Below are 15,518 nucleotides of genomic sequence, written 5' to 3' on the forward strand. Positions count from 1 at the left end.
TATTATAAAAAATAAATAATAATAATAAATTTGCAACAGAATAATACAAACTCATTTAGTTATAATTTATTTTTTATAAAAAAATTATAACAAAAATTTTAAAAACTGAGTTTTTTTTTAAGAATTTGAAAATTGTAATAGTGAAAATTGTATTATATTTAGTTATTTAATATTTTAATATATTTTAAATAAAAATATTATATAATATCATAAATATTTATATTATTTTAAAGTTAAAATATAAAATTTATTAGTGTAATATAAATATAGAAGTATTTAATTGTTCAGTAAAGTTTAAATTTTATTGTAGAAATTGAGAATTCTATCAAAATTATATTAAAATTAAAATTAAAATAAAAATTGATACTAAAAATTAAATTAAAATAAAAAACACTATATCAAAATCATACTTAATTTTAATTTTAATTTCAATTTCTACAAGAAACTGTCCGAAACTAATTTTTAATATCAATCATGACTTACTTGAAAATTTATTTTAATTAAAATATTTTATTTAAAATATCATTTTATTAATATTATAATTTAAAATTTTTTATTTTAAAAACACTAATTAATTATAAATTTAATGAATTTTTTATATTATATATTTATGTAAATATTATTTTTATATTTAAACTATAGATTTTATTAATTTTTAATATTTTAAAAGAGAATAATATAAAAATATTTATTTTATTATTTAATAAATAAATAATATAATATAAATGCAATAATAATATTGAATTTTATTATAATTATATTATTTTAAAATATTATTTTAAATTTTAACAAATACTTAATTCATTTTATTATATTATTTTATTATATATGAGTGTTTTTATATTTTTAAATTTTAATTTTAATATTTTAAATTATAATATTTTAGAGAAAGTATATACATGTATTATTATACTAAAGTAATTCATTAAGTTTATTCAATGGAATATATTTTAAAATTAAATTATTTAATTATAAAATATCAACCATATTACTTTAAGTTAATTAAATATCCTTGAAAGTCAAATAGACTATAAAGAATTGTTTAAACGAATTTTTAATTTTTTTTTATTGATGTGAATTATCTTTAAAAGTTTAAGGATTAATATGTAATTTTTTATTTTTAAAAATTAAAAAAAGAGTGAAACGCAACAAGAGCTGCGTTCCGAAAGGGGCAGCCTCCCATGCTCCCGTCTCTCCCTGCTCTTTTCCCCTCCCTCTCTTCAGCCTTCTTCGGCCGGCCTCCACCTTTGACGCCGGCGAGTGCAAAGCTCCAATAGATCGACGACGCCTCCCCCAGCAGACCAAAACAGTAGCAGCGAAGGACTGAATTTTTCAGTTGAACTACTCCCCACTGTCAAACAATCTCAAATACAGTAATTTTTCAGTTGAACTGCTTCTTACTAACTTTTCTCTATTACTGATGGATGCAATTTCTTCCTCCAGTTTTAAATGTCATTGCCTATTATCTCAAAATAGGTGGTGGACATTAGTATTTGGTGGTTTCCCAATCAGGAACTAGAGAACCATGGGAACTGGAATGGAGAACCTATGAATTCAATTCAATTCAATTCAATTCAATTATTATTTTCGTTTCGGTTGCTAGGGGGAAAAAAAGAACCGAACCAAAACATGCATTGTACTGGAATCATCTGTCATTCTCTCTTTTTTCAGTGTCGCCTCACCAATAATTCAATTTTAAAATTTGGTACATTCAATTTCAATTCTATTTTGGTTGATTAATGTTATACTAATCAAATAATTTGTTGATCAGGGGGTTAGTCTTAAGATGACTCAACCATCAGTGATCCTTGCAACAGCTAGCTATGATCACACCATTAGATTTTGGGAGGCAAAAAGTGGCCGGTGCTACCGTACAATCCAGTACCCTGATTCAGTATTCTTCCTTCTACCAAATTTAATTTGATTTCAGATATTTTTCTTGTGTTATATATATGAATTATGTTTTCCTTTCCATTTTCTTGGTGGCATTGGTTTTCCATAATGAGCCAAATTGAATTCTAGTGAATAGCTAAACTTATTTTATCAAGTTTGTTTTTTATTAGATTGTTATTCAGTTAAAGGACATGCTTGAGATGACTTTTGGTTGCAGGGATTTGTTATTCATGGTCTAGTTTTAGCTATCATGACTGAGAAATAAAGTGATAAATATTTATCTTTTGTGTGTCTGAATGGATTTTATTTTTAGGCAATGAAGTACAATTACAAGCACTCTGCATTAACTTTCATAGAACCCAACTCCTAGACTTTGGAATTTTAAATATCAATGATTATCAGCCATATCGACTCTAATGTTTTACTTTTCATTTTTTTTTTTGGTTTTTGGTTTGTTATATGATGGGTACAGCAAGTTAATCGACTTGAAATAAACCCCGATAAACGCTTCTTGGCTGCAGCTGGTAATCCTCACATTCGGCTGTTTGATGTCAACTCCAACAGTGCTCAACCAGTATATCTGCACTCTGCTATTATTTTCTTTCTGAAGTATGATATTTTTTTTTCGCTTATGATATAAATTTTTCCATACTGCATGGCAGGTCAGGAGTTATGATTCACATACAAATAATGTCATGGCAGTGGGATTTCAATGTGATGGAAACTGGATGTATTCAGGATCTGAGGATGGCACAGTAAGGATTTGGGATTTGAGGTAATTTTTCCCTAAAGTGAATGCTAGATGTTTAGTTTTTGTTGTTTATTCTTTGGATCTTTGTTTTGAATGTTATTTGGAATTAATTCTTATTTAAAACCATTTGCAGAGCACCAGGTTGTCAAAGGGAGTATGAAAGTCGTGCAGCTGTTAACACTGTTGTGCTACACCCAAATCAGGTTACATATTATGCACCTCCTCTCATATATTGAAACAGTCCAATGCTAATATGATTTTTGGCAATGAAATAAGAGTCTTTGCGTTTGATCTTGTACGATAGCAACTTTCTTCAAGAGAAAGAGAGTTGTCATTATTCACTTAGATGTTATGGTAATTGCAGTTTGATTTTGATTTGTTTTTCATGGTTGAGCATGATACTTCATGTGCTAGTTTGTTTCCCATGGTTTAAGGGTTGCCTAGATAACTTGGTAGAGAAGTTATTTCAAAAAAGAAAAAAGAAAAAAAAAACAAATGACTTGGTAGAGAAGTTGTTTGGTAATGGTTTTCACAGGATAAGTTTTTGATTCCATGTAGGAACTTTTTTGTACTTTTCCTTGCATTTTTGTGCAGTAAATAACTTGAACTTGTTTCGTCTATATGTTTTGGTAGATCAGGACATATTTTTCAAAATTTCATTTCAACCCAGTCACATTTAAGTTGGCTGTTAATCTGGGTGAATTTTTCATTGGTAACTATGTTTTGTTGCTACAGATGAGGATATTGACTATATTTAGCCTTAGAATAATTAATTATGATCAATATCCTTAATAAAATTAATTTTGTTGGATTCTTTCTTTTGGCATTTTAATTATACTTTCTTAGAATGATCTTCATGTTATATTCTTTTGAAGCTTGGCCCAAAAATAATTAAAAAAAATAATTATGCTTTTGGTTGTTAATCTATTGTGTTAATCTGTATTTCTGCAGACTGAACTGATATCTGGGGACCAAAATGGGAACATTCGTGTGTGGGATTTGACAGCAAATTCATGCAGCTGTGAATTGGTATGCTTTGAGAACTTGCATTTTCTTATAGCATATGAAGTTGCAAATTAAACATGGACTTGTAAATCAGTTGCTTTATCCATTTCCTTTCTGTTTGCGTCAACAAGGTCTACCATAACTTATGTGGTTGAAATCCATTTGGTTATGTTTTAGTTGGAAAATATGTTTAATCTAGTAATTACTTTCCTTAGCTTGATAAGCTAAATTGGTTCTAGAGAAAATATTCAGATGAATGATAAATCATTCAAATAGATAAGATTTGAGACTAAGCAACTCTAATTTAGTGTATCAATAATAGTAGATATGATTGAATTCCACAAATTCTTTCATTCACGCATGAAAGAGTATGCAATAGACTGAGCCAAAAAAAAAAAAGAGAGAGAGAGAAGATTGAACGAAATGAAACAAAATTTTGTACTCTACTGCACCAATTTTAGTGCTAATGTATCACCATCGGCATTAAACTTTGAAATTGTTTCCTCCAACAGTGTAGATTTGTTGGGAAAAGACGAGCAGGTTGATTGGTCTCCATCTCTCTCTCTCTCTCTCTCTCTCTCTCTCTCTCTCTCTCTCTCAAGTGTTGCCTTAAATTAATTGTTGTTAGACACATTTTGTTATATAACAATTATTATGAAGCTATCTGAAAATTGTCACAATGGTGTACTGTTTAAACATAGGTACCAGAGGTGGATACAGCTGTAAGGTCTCTAACGGTTATGTGGGATGGGAGCTTGGTAGTTGCTGCAAACAATCGTGGAACATGTTATGTTTGGCGCCTATTGCGAGGGTCGCAGGTAGCATCTTAGTGCATTCAATCATCGGATGTTACTTTGCTATTCTTTTCTAAACATGTTTTGTTGCAGACTATGACCAACTTTGAGCCGCTTCATAAGCTACAAGCACATGATGGATACATTCTCAAATGTCTCCTTTCGCCTGAGTTTTGTGAGCCCCACAGGTTTCTGTTTTTGGTGTTAAATATTTACTTGTTGGTATAGTATATGTTTTGCATTATTCTTTATATATCTTATGTCATTAATCTCAATATTGTGTGGTAACATGCCTTACACCATTGCGATATTGTATCTGTTAGATATCTGGCAACTGCATCTTCTGATCACACTGTCAAGATATGGAATGTTGATGGGTTTACATTAGAGAAAACTTTAATAGGTAGATTTGCTGTTAGATTTCTGTTTTTATTTAAGGATACAATAGTCTTATAAGAAGCTTTACAAAATTTCCTGTAATGTTTTATGTTATCTTCAGGTCATCAACGGTGGGTATGGGATTGTGTTTTTTCGGTAGATGGTGCCTACCTAATAACAGGTAATTAACTATATGTGAATTTTTTATTATCTCATTCTCTGATGCTGCAAAACTGGGATAGTGGTTTCATCTAAGTAGTGTAAGTAGGGGCATAAAGAAACTAAATTGAATTTTGAAGAGTTTAAGTTTGGTTTATTAAAATTTTAATTGAGCTAAGTTTGTGTTTGAGCGGAAATTTGAAGCTCAAGCTCTGCTTGTTTAGATTTGTTGGGTTTAAGCTCCACTCAAGCTGAGCCTGCAATTAGCTTGTTAATATCAAGCTCATGAGCTTGGTTCGTGTCTAGCTAGTTTATCAAGCTCAATTAATTAGTCAAATTACAAAGTATATTAAATTAATTAAATTAATAATTAAAATGGAAAATTAATAAAATTGTAAAGGTAATAAATCATGTAGTTTAATTATACTTGCATCATTTATACTTCAATTATCTTATTATTAGTTACAATTATATGTAATTCTTATAATTATTTTATTTGTTTTATTGAATAATGTGTAATTTATTTTTTTTAGGCATTATAATTTTTTATATTTCATAATTTTACACATCCAACGTTTTATACAATTTATGCATATGTAACTTAATTAATCATGATAAATAACAATTTCTCACTTATGTAATAAGTTTTAAAGTTTTTATTAAACTTATTCATTTAATTTTTTAAATAACTCACTATATTATACTAATTAGAACCTTTACGTTATATAAACTGTAGTAAAAGAATTATCCAATTTCATTTAATTAAGGAATATACAATTGAAAACTTTTATATACTTATAGACATTGCTTAAAGACAGAAAGCATAGTGGTGAATTTGAACCTAAACCAAAAGGTTAAAGGTCCTCGAAGACAGAGATTCAGATATATATATATAGAGAGAGAGAGAGAGAGAGATGATAATAGTTGGATAGTTCAGTGTTTAACTTGAATCCTACATACTTGAATCCTACATCTTTTGAAGGTTTAAAATTTAGGGAGAAATAAAGAGAGGGAGGGGGAGAAAGAGAGGGGGTAGAGACAGAGAAGGTAATAAAATATTTGGATAGCTTAATGTTAAAACACTTGAATCTTAATCTTTTGGAAGTTCTAAATCTAGAGATAGAGTAAGGAAGAGAGGGGCAGAGAGTTAAGTTTATGTATCAAATCTCACTATTTTCAAAACTATGTTGCTTTGATTTATTCAGTAATTAATTATGGATAAAATGGTTCTAAAGAATTTTTATGATTAGATATTCTTAATTCAAATTTGTGTATATAAAATGATTTAGATATCTTCTTGTAATACAAATATATATTGGAAATTGAGAGTATCTATTATCTAAAATTCTAAATTTATTTATCATTTAAAAGTTAAATTCTTGTTTATTAATAAAGTTAATTTTTATGAGAAATAAATAATAATTAGGCTGATAATGTAAAATTATATAATAATGCATATAAAATTATGATATAAGTAACAAAAATTGTATTTATAAAGAATAATTATTTGCAATTTAAATTAACTTTATTTTCATTAAAAAATTTAAATTTAACGTACAAATAGTAATATGTTATAAATATATTTTATATACCGATTATATCATAATTTTAAACAACATTTTATTTTTAGAGAAGTCCTAACTGAAATAAATATGTTTACAATTTCATAAAAGACAACAGTAAATATAAATATTTTTGCAAACGAACCAGCTACAAGCTTATTTAATGTGCCTATTATCGAATTAATTCACAATCTTATAAAGGAACCTACAATTGAATCTAGCTTAAGCCTGCTTAATGAGCTTGCTTTTGAGCCTATAGAAGTATTTAATTCATGAGTCTTAACAAGCTAAATATTAATGAACTTTATTATCGAATCTGTTCACAAGTTAATTGAACCTTCAATTGAATCTATCATAAGCCTGCATAATGAGTTCTCTCTTGAGCTTACAAATACAAATGAATTGAGCTTACGAGGCTTAACAAGCTAAATGCAAATGAGCTTGAGCTCCAATGATTTATTAGACAAGCCTAAAATTAAAGTTGATGCACAGTTTATTTTCTAAATGAGTCAAGAGTTTTTAATGAACTAAGACTCAAATGGTTTTATGAACCGTTTACTTTATTTACAGTATAGTTGCCATATTGAGATTCAAATCGAGAATTAAAATCTTTTATTTTGTGAACCGAGAATTGAGAACTGTATAGAATCGTAGGATTCAATAAAAATTCTTAAAATTAATTAAAATGGTATAGCTTCTGAAAAATAAGTAAAAAAAAAAAAATCTCACAGTGATATATTTTGAGAATGTGGAATCATCACTTAGCTAATGAGAAGGATGCTTCATAATGGATAAATATGTTTTTATTATGTTATGTGGTTTTTAATTTTAAATTATGAACTATTAAATTGTAGACAATGATCGGCATTATGTATGTGTTGAAACTCCCATTTAAATTTAATCAAATAATTAACTAATAAAAAAAGATGTGGGTATTAAAAGGTCAAATCGTATTAGTACAAGTGTTATAATTTGACAACTATAATTAGAGAAATAAATTAACAAAAACAAGAACAAGAAGAAGGGAGAGGAAAAAGACTGGCTAGTGGAGGAAAAAAGCTAAGGAAAGGTTCTGAGTGCACTTTTCATTGTTAAAATAATGTGAAATCTTAAATTTTAAAATATAAGTTCTAACAACCTTCTAGAAAAAGAATCTATTGGATCAATAGATTTATATCAAATGGTAAGTTTTAATATTGTCACATTGTTGGTAAATTTATTAATTACCTTATAGATTTGAATTTCTAGGATAGAAAATCGAATTTGGAATCATAAGATTCTAAGAACAGTGAAATACACCCCTAAGTTTAACTACCCAAGTCATCAATTTCTTTTATGGAATTTTGCAAATAAATTGGAAGCTAAATGGTTTAAATGTCACTATCACTAGCAAAGTGTTAGCTTTCAACTGAATATAAAACAAGTTTGATTTCTCCAGTTAATTGATGAATATTTTGCAATACAGCTTCTTCTGATACAACAGCAAGGCTTTGGTCCATGTCTACTGGGGAAGACATTAGAGTGTATCAAGGTCATCATAAAGCAACTGTTTGTTGTGCTCTGCATGATGGGGCAGAACCCTCTTCAGCTTGAATCTCAAATTTTTATTTTATTTAATTGGTTGTGTACTTTATCGGTGCGGTGAACATGTTCATGTTCAATATGCAAAGTGTCTTGTGGGTTTGTGGAAAACTTTTGAACAGTAGTGTTGTTCTAGCCGGCAGAAGTTATTGTTTTAGATTTCCCTTTTACTGCAACCATTAATCACATCAATTGAAATTATAGCCTGTGGAACATTTTAACTTGCAACAAATCATAATAATTAAATAAAAGTAAAAAATAGTTATAATCATTACTTGTCAGTATTTTAAATTTGGATGATTGCGCTTCAACTCTTTTTAGAATAATAGTGTTTTCTTTTTTTTTTTTTTTTTTTTTTTTTTTTTGTAAAAACCAAGTTGGAGGAAACACATTCTAAATTTTTGCATCTGACAGTGAAACACGTCTTTGCTAGGGCATTTGCTGATGGTTTTACAAAAGACACAGACACTATCATCAACTCATGCATTAGAGTTTTACTTCAGCAACTAGACTTCTAAAATAAGAACAATCCAACAGAAGCTTCTGAAGTTTTTGCACCCATACACTCCATCAGGCTCCAGCATCACTGAATGGTATTGCCTAGCCTTGATCCATAACACAGTTTCCCAAATCTCCAAAATCTCATAATATTAAAACATAAAAAGTTTTAATAAATTTAGTTTTGTTAATAATAGAGGTAATTGTCAATTTAATACTATGTTTTATAAAATTTTACAATTTTATCCTATATTTTGAAAATAGCTAATTAAACACTATATTTTGAACATTTTATTTAAACTTTAATATCTTAACGATAGAGTTACCTCACATATCACGTGTGCATATTACATAAAAATCTTGTATCTTTGAAATCATTACAATTGTACCATATACTTTGAAAATAACTAATTAAATTTTATATTTTGAGCATTTAATTAATTTTATCCTATTTTTAAGAAAATTTTTATATTACTAATGAATATAATTATGCTACATGACTCTCGAATAACTTTTAAATTTATTTTTTAATTTTTTTTTAAAATAATTCTAACTCTGATTTTATACTATACTGAATAATGGATGAAAAAGTGAATTATAAATTATTTTAGAGAGTAAAAATTTGAAGAATTGTTTTAAGATTGAGCTAATTATGATATGGTTACTTGGCTACAACTATGTACTTTTTAAATTTTTATCATTTTAATACAATAAAATAATTTTCTCAATTTTGACTCTTAAGATAATCCTTAATTTATTTCTCGCTCAATATTTAATATTTTATAAAAGTAATTTATGGCTATTTTAGGAAATGAGAGTTAAAAAATAAATTTAAGAATCGACCGAAACTCATGTGATATAGTATATGATATTTCTTAACATGAAATTTTTTCTTAAAGATGGGATATAATTGGTTAAGTATTTAAAGTATAAAATTAAATTAATTATTTTTAAAATATATAATAGAATTGCAATAATTTAAAATATATAAGATTTTTTTTTACAATTAGATTTGTATTACTTGATATATATACATAGTATGTAACGTGACTATGCCATTAGTATATTAAGGATTAAATAAACGGTAAAATATAATTAATTAAATGTTCAGAAATATGATGTTTGATTAGTTGTTTTTAAAATGTAGAATAAAATTATAAAAATTATAGAGTAAAATTATAAAAATTTATAAAATATAAAGGTTAAATAAGTAATTACGCTTTAATAATATTATCAAACTGTAGGGATTAATTTTCTTTAAAAAAATAATTATTTTTCTTAAAAATAACTTAATTTTCCCTCTTCTTTCGTTGAAGTAATTTCATAAATGCTACTAATATTAAAAAAACACATAATTTTTTTATGAAATATAATTAATATTAAAAAAATACATAAATTTTTTAGAAATTATATTTCATAAAATAAAAGAGACTATATCATCGATTATATTTTTTAAATGGATTACTCCTTACATAAATTATTTAGAAATTATATTTCATAAAAGAAAAGAGACTATATCATCGATTATATTTTTTAAATGGGTTACTCCTTTCATTTTATAATTTTTATTTATTTTATTTTTTTATATATATTAAAAATATAATTTTTTAAATATATACATTTTAAATATATTAAATTTTATTAAATATTATGAAAAATTTCTTAAAAATAAAATAAAATTAAATAGAATTATTTTTATACATTAGATAATTGGCTATATCATAAACAGAACCAATCGATCCTAAATTGAGACGCAAAATACGAAAAATAATTATAATATATTAATTTGTTTTAATTATTAAATTATTGTAGAAAGAAATAAAGGCAAAAAGCTTTCTCATTAAAAGATAAATATTCCGTTGCCGGGAATCGAACCCGGGTCTCCTGGGTGAAAGCCAGATATCCTAACCGCTGGACGACAACGGAACCCTTGAGATTGAGTTGCTGTACGACATCTATATAGGAGAAGGGAATCTGGAAAGGCAATTCATTACAAGATAGAATCCATTACAAAGCTTCGTTGAGCAATCCTATTACAACGAAAATGTTGATCAATAATTACCTTTGCTGCAAGATTACGAGCCAACTGATTCCTGTACATTTGACATGCATAAAAGAAACAGAAATTACCCCAAGTGAAATAAATAAAATAAAATTATTTAAAATCATTTGATTTATTTAAAAAAAAATCAGTTGATTAATTTATGAGGGTAAATTATTATATTAAGCTTCAATTTAATTGCGAGTCAAATTAAATAAAATATTTTATATGAGAGTCAATTTAATTTACAAAATTAAATTGAGTCAATTTATTATGTGTGGTTATGTGAGTTTATTTACTTAAATCAATTTAAATCAAATTTGAGCAATTTATTTAATAAACTCAATTTACTTGAAGTCAAATCAAATGGATTAAAAATTAACTTGAGATCTTAATTATTTTCTATTAATTTAATTAAGATTTTAATTAATGTGAGTTAATTAGTTTAAAATTTTAATTAAATTGAGTCAATTTAAGATATATCGAATCATATGCTTGATTCTATTCAATTATGAGTTAATTAAATCAAAACAAATTTAATTTACTTGAAATCTTAATTATACCAAATCAATTTTTAATCGATGCGAGTCAATTAATTTAAAATTTTAATTAAATTGAGTCAAATTAAAATGGATCGAATTAATTGAATTTATTATGATTGATTCAATTTAAATATGAGTAAAATTAAATTGAAATGACTTTATGTGATTTGACCGTATGTGAATCAATATAAATTAAATCAATTCATATTATTTATATAATTTATGAGGTTTAAATTTAAAATATAAAATATATATTTATATAATAATATATATAATTTTTTTATATATCTTAATTAAAAAAATTAGACAATTAAAATAAATTTTATAGATAAATTGATTAAATTTTTATAGGAAGGAATTATAATATCACATACAAGTAGTTTTTATTATAATTTAAAAAAGTCACACGACGCCGTTTTGATTGGTTGGGATACAAATGAGTCAAATTTACCCCCAATTGGTGTTGCTTTGCCGTTTGGAACACCCAAAGAAGGTAAAGGGTTTACAGTTTTCAAAAGGAATTGAACTGGAGAATTTATCAATGACCCATTTACTCTCCACATCCTGTTCATATCAAACATGATTTTCTTTCAGTTTCGAGAAAGAAAAGCTAATATAGGAAGATTTATCAATCACCCATTTTGACAGTCGTTTATGGAATGAAGGATGTTTTATATGAATTTTTTGTTTCTTTTCTTTTTGGATGAAAATTAGGTGAGAAAATTTAAATTGAAAGACAAATTAAGTGGCATGTGTCTAAAAAGTAGAATTTTCATTGAGATTTGTATCTCTTTATAAAAAGAGAGACAATTTTCAATTTAAATTTTAAATTATACACATTCTTTTAAAAAGAAGTCGGTGAAAGGATAATGCTGTAAAAGATATTTTTAACATAATTTATTAATGAAGGAAATTAACCCAATTGATCCACAACTAGTTGTAAATAAACTTGATCACTTTCCAAAAAAATCAGTAGAAAATAAAATAAATAAATTATATTAAATTTTTATAAAATAATCTTGATTACAAACTCTTTTTTTTTTGGAAGCATTAAACATCTTTACATAGATCTCGTTGAATTACCACGTTGCAGAAGAACAAAACTTGCTTCCAAGCTTACGAAACCAAAATGAAATCAAAATCATTGAACATTTAAATGATAACGAGTTATAAACAAATCCAAAACCAAAAATACATGCAATCTATCTATAAGGTAAGAATCTAACCATTTGCCTTAATCCAACCGCAGCAATCCAATCTCAAATTTGGCCCTTACAGAACTCGCCAGCTTTTTGCTGCTATTACGACTGATATCGAAAAATGAAGTAAGCGTTCTCTGCAGAACCCCAGATAGTGAAGATAATGCAATTGCTGGAGGCTCTTCTAGAATCGCCATTCTCAAGCTGAGCTGTTTCCCCCGCCCAGTTGTATGACTTCAGCCAGAGGACCACCTGGTGTGGCCCCTGTCCAAGAAGCAGAGGCCAAGGCCAGATATTTGGCACAACATTCACGATTTTGATCCGGTTCCGTCGGGCCTAACCCCATTTGGATTTGACCCATTTCGTAATCTGACCAGTCAACTCCTTCCGTGGATAGATATAGGGAGGAGGGTGAAAGTTTCCCAGTTGAGAAAACAGCAGAACCTGTGTTGTTTAATGCTCCATTAGACCATGCATCGATGAAACCCTTAGGTGTCTCGCTAAGAAACATGCACGGGTTGCTCTGTTGATCTTCTCCCGCGCTGAAATTTCCAAAGGAGTTCCAGTTCAAAGTCTCTCTTCCAATATCTGTTTGCTTTACTACACAGTGCCATTGTTCATCAGCAGTTTCTCCTTTTATCATTCTCTCCAAACTCCTGCAAATTGGAAGAAAAGAAAAATCTCACACTTCCAAAAATGTATATATTTATAAATTTATTTTCTACCCTTTTCCTTTGTATTAGCATATATTTGAAAAATGCTAAAAAACCGACCTGGGTTCCTTGAATGTTGAAGCAAAGGCCAGAGATGCATCACAACTTGTAACCTTGTCAATGGGGTTTTCAAGAAAAACAGGAGCCTGGAGGTAAGGAGGCGAAACAGTACTAACAAATTGAGAAGAAACACCGTTCTTGTCAGAAATAATAGCAGGAAATGGAGATTCTGCAGAAATAGCAGGATTATAACGAGTCCTCTTCTTGTTATTAGTGTTAGTCTCCCTGCTGGCTTGGAGTTCCACAGGCTTTCTTGAACGGGGACGAGCTCCATGCATGTGACGCTCACAGTACTTTTGGTCAGGAGCTACATTTCTTGAGCACCTCCATTTCTTCCCGTCTGTTCTCCTGCACCTCCCTGGTTCTAGATCTGCTCCATTTGTGAACTTTAGATTCTGACCAGTACAAACTGCATATCCATGCATTACAAATTAAGAACCAGCATTCTAAAGTTTTAAGAAACAGAGAAACGAAAAGAAATCATGGGTAATTTACAAGAAGATTGGCGTGGAGCTAGGTCTGAGTTAAGATCTATTGAAGTAGGAATCAGAAGATGTGGAGGCACAGGAATAGAGGACATCAAGTACTCATATATCCTAGCCTGTCTCTCTAACTCTTTCCACTGTGCATTTGTAAAAGGAAGCCCAAAAGATGCTGCCATCCCTCCTGCAATTCACAAACATCCCGACTACCAAGTTAATTTACTTACTTTCTCCTCTCACCGAGGAACCTTTTTCTTTCCTAAGCAAATGAAAAGAGTAAATTTTACTATTTAGTAATATTACTCGTTGTGTATTGATTTTAGAAAATATTAAATATATTAAAATATTTTAAAAATTTTAAAAAACTTACTAATTACACATTCGTTAGTTTTAAAATTAAATGATTTATTATTTAATTTTTATAATATAAAAAAATTTATTAGTTAATCTATAATTTTATAAAAATATTACTAATTAATCTCACTATATAAAAAATAATTTCAATTTTTATGTTTAATTATTAAAATTAAAAAATAAACTAATTAATAGATTTTTTAAAATTAAGATATTAATTAATAAATTTTTGTTTATATTATAGAAATTAAGTAATAATTTTTTTTAAAAAAAAAGAAAAAGAAAAAGAAAAAGAAAGAAACTATGCATGAATTTGGTCAGTCATCTGACTTGAAAGAAAAGAAAAGAAAAGTTAAAAAGAAAATCACCTGTGGAATTGAAAGGAGTTATAGTTTGAGAGCTAAAGAAGACTTGGAAAGTCTGCAGAGTTGTTAACCACCTGGTGGCTGTGCACCACCACTAGCAGCATCGATCTCAGCCTCCACCAGCAGCATCGTATATATGTTAGAGAGATGCAGCAGTTTCTGCACCTTGTGGGACCATCACCAACACCTAATCCACATGATGGAAATGGACAGCAGTAATCATACTAACCAACCATAATATTCCAAAAAGGGAATGGTTCAGTATGTTAAAGCTTCACAATCACATTAACACAATCAGTTGGCCTACACTCCACTGCCTTGTCTAAAACGCTAAAGCCATCTATAGTCGTAATGAAAAAACTTTCCAAAATTCGAAATCTGGTTTTCCCATCAAACAAGCCATGAACCAAAAAAAGGAAAAAAGAAGCCTCTCACTGGACCCTCTATTGAAGCCCCATTCCTGTGAGTTGTGACCCATAGCTTGATAAAAGTCTCTCTCTTTCTGTAGTTGGTGTGTGCGAGTAAATTTATGGTGCGGGACAGTGTGGGGTCAATATGGGATTTTATGATATAGTGATGGGTTGCTGCCATTGTAGCCGTTCTAGGCATTTGCTTTGCCATGCTTCCAAGATTCCCACCGTTGGTGGTACTTCGACAAAATAGTAAAATCAACTATTTTCCAGAATTTCTAGAAATTTAGAGTCTGTTAGTTTTGGTCGTGATTTTTTGTTTTTCCTCTTTTATTTGATAAAAGAAAATTTCTTTATTTATTATTGTTGCATTTTTTTTATTTATTAAAAAACGTTTACAAAATCATCATTAATAATTTTAAAAATTTATTTTCACCAATTAAATTTATTTTTTATAACCACATGAGATCAGCTCACCAAAGTGATACAGTGCTTCAGGCGAGTATTTACTCTCCCAGCGAGTATTTACTTCTATATAAAAATCAAACCTTGACTTTATAAGTGAGTATCGAGCTACTCATCCCATCACTAATTAATAAATTTATTTTTTAAAATATATATTTATTCAATTAATTTATAAAATATATTTTTATTTTAATATTATAAGAAAAAATTATTATTTAATTTATATAATATAAAAAATTATTAATTAAAATTTTAATTTTTAAAAA

The 15,518-nt window shown here is 27.9% G+C and overlaps 2 protein-coding genes and 1 non-coding gene across 4 annotated transcripts; 1 reads left to right on the forward strand and 2 right to left on the reverse strand.

The window, feature by feature from the left end:
- The first annotated feature begins 1,140 nt into the window (after positions 1–1,140).
- LOC110614336 (target of rapamycin complex subunit LST8) lies at positions 1,141–8,338 on the forward strand. 2 transcript variants are annotated; one of them, XR_002487774.2, is made up of 11 exons: positions 1,141–1,373; positions 1,772–1,894; positions 2,366–2,467; positions 2,556–2,668; positions 2,778–2,847; positions 3,596–3,673; positions 4,351–4,467; positions 4,537–4,618; positions 4,767–4,846; positions 4,943–5,002; positions 8,008–8,338. XR_002487774.2 is itself a non-coding variant. In XM_021755851.2 (11 exons), the coding sequence occupies exons 2-11, from the start codon at positions 1,787–1,789 to the stop codon at positions 8,133–8,135; spliced, it is 951 nt and encodes a 316-aa protein (XP_021611543.1). In that variant the 5' UTR covers positions 1,141–1,373; positions 1,772–1,786; the 3' UTR covers positions 8,136–8,338. The 2 variants fall into 2 exon arrangements, 1 of the variants encoding a protein (XP_021611543.1); XM_021755851.2 differs by having other exon boundaries at positions 4,537–4,631.
- A 2,137-nt stretch (positions 8,339–10,475) lies between these two features.
- Positions 10,476–10,547, reverse strand: TRNAE-UUC. Its single transcript has one exon. It is a non-coding gene; the product is annotated as a tRNA-Glu (tRNA).
- A 1,709-nt stretch (positions 10,548–12,256) lies between these two features.
- LOC110616293 (growth-regulating factor 4) lies at positions 12,257–13,897 on the reverse strand. The gene is given in 5 exon segments (XM_021758676.2): positions 12,257–12,588; positions 12,590–12,605; positions 12,607–13,059; positions 13,177–13,585; positions 13,672–13,897. Coding segments are annotated over 5 exon segments (1,194 nt in total). The 5' UTR covers positions 13,838–13,897; the 3' UTR covers positions 12,257–12,438.
- Between the last annotated feature and the right edge of the window lie 1,621 nt (positions 13,898–15,518).

This window comes from Manihot esculenta, chromosome 5 (genome assembly GCF_001659605.2).
Source record: "Manihot esculenta cultivar AM560-2 chromosome 5, M.esculenta_v8, whole genome shotgun sequence".
Classification (NCBI taxonomy): domain Eukaryota; kingdom Viridiplantae; phylum Streptophyta; class Magnoliopsida; order Malpighiales; family Euphorbiaceae; genus Manihot; species Manihot esculenta.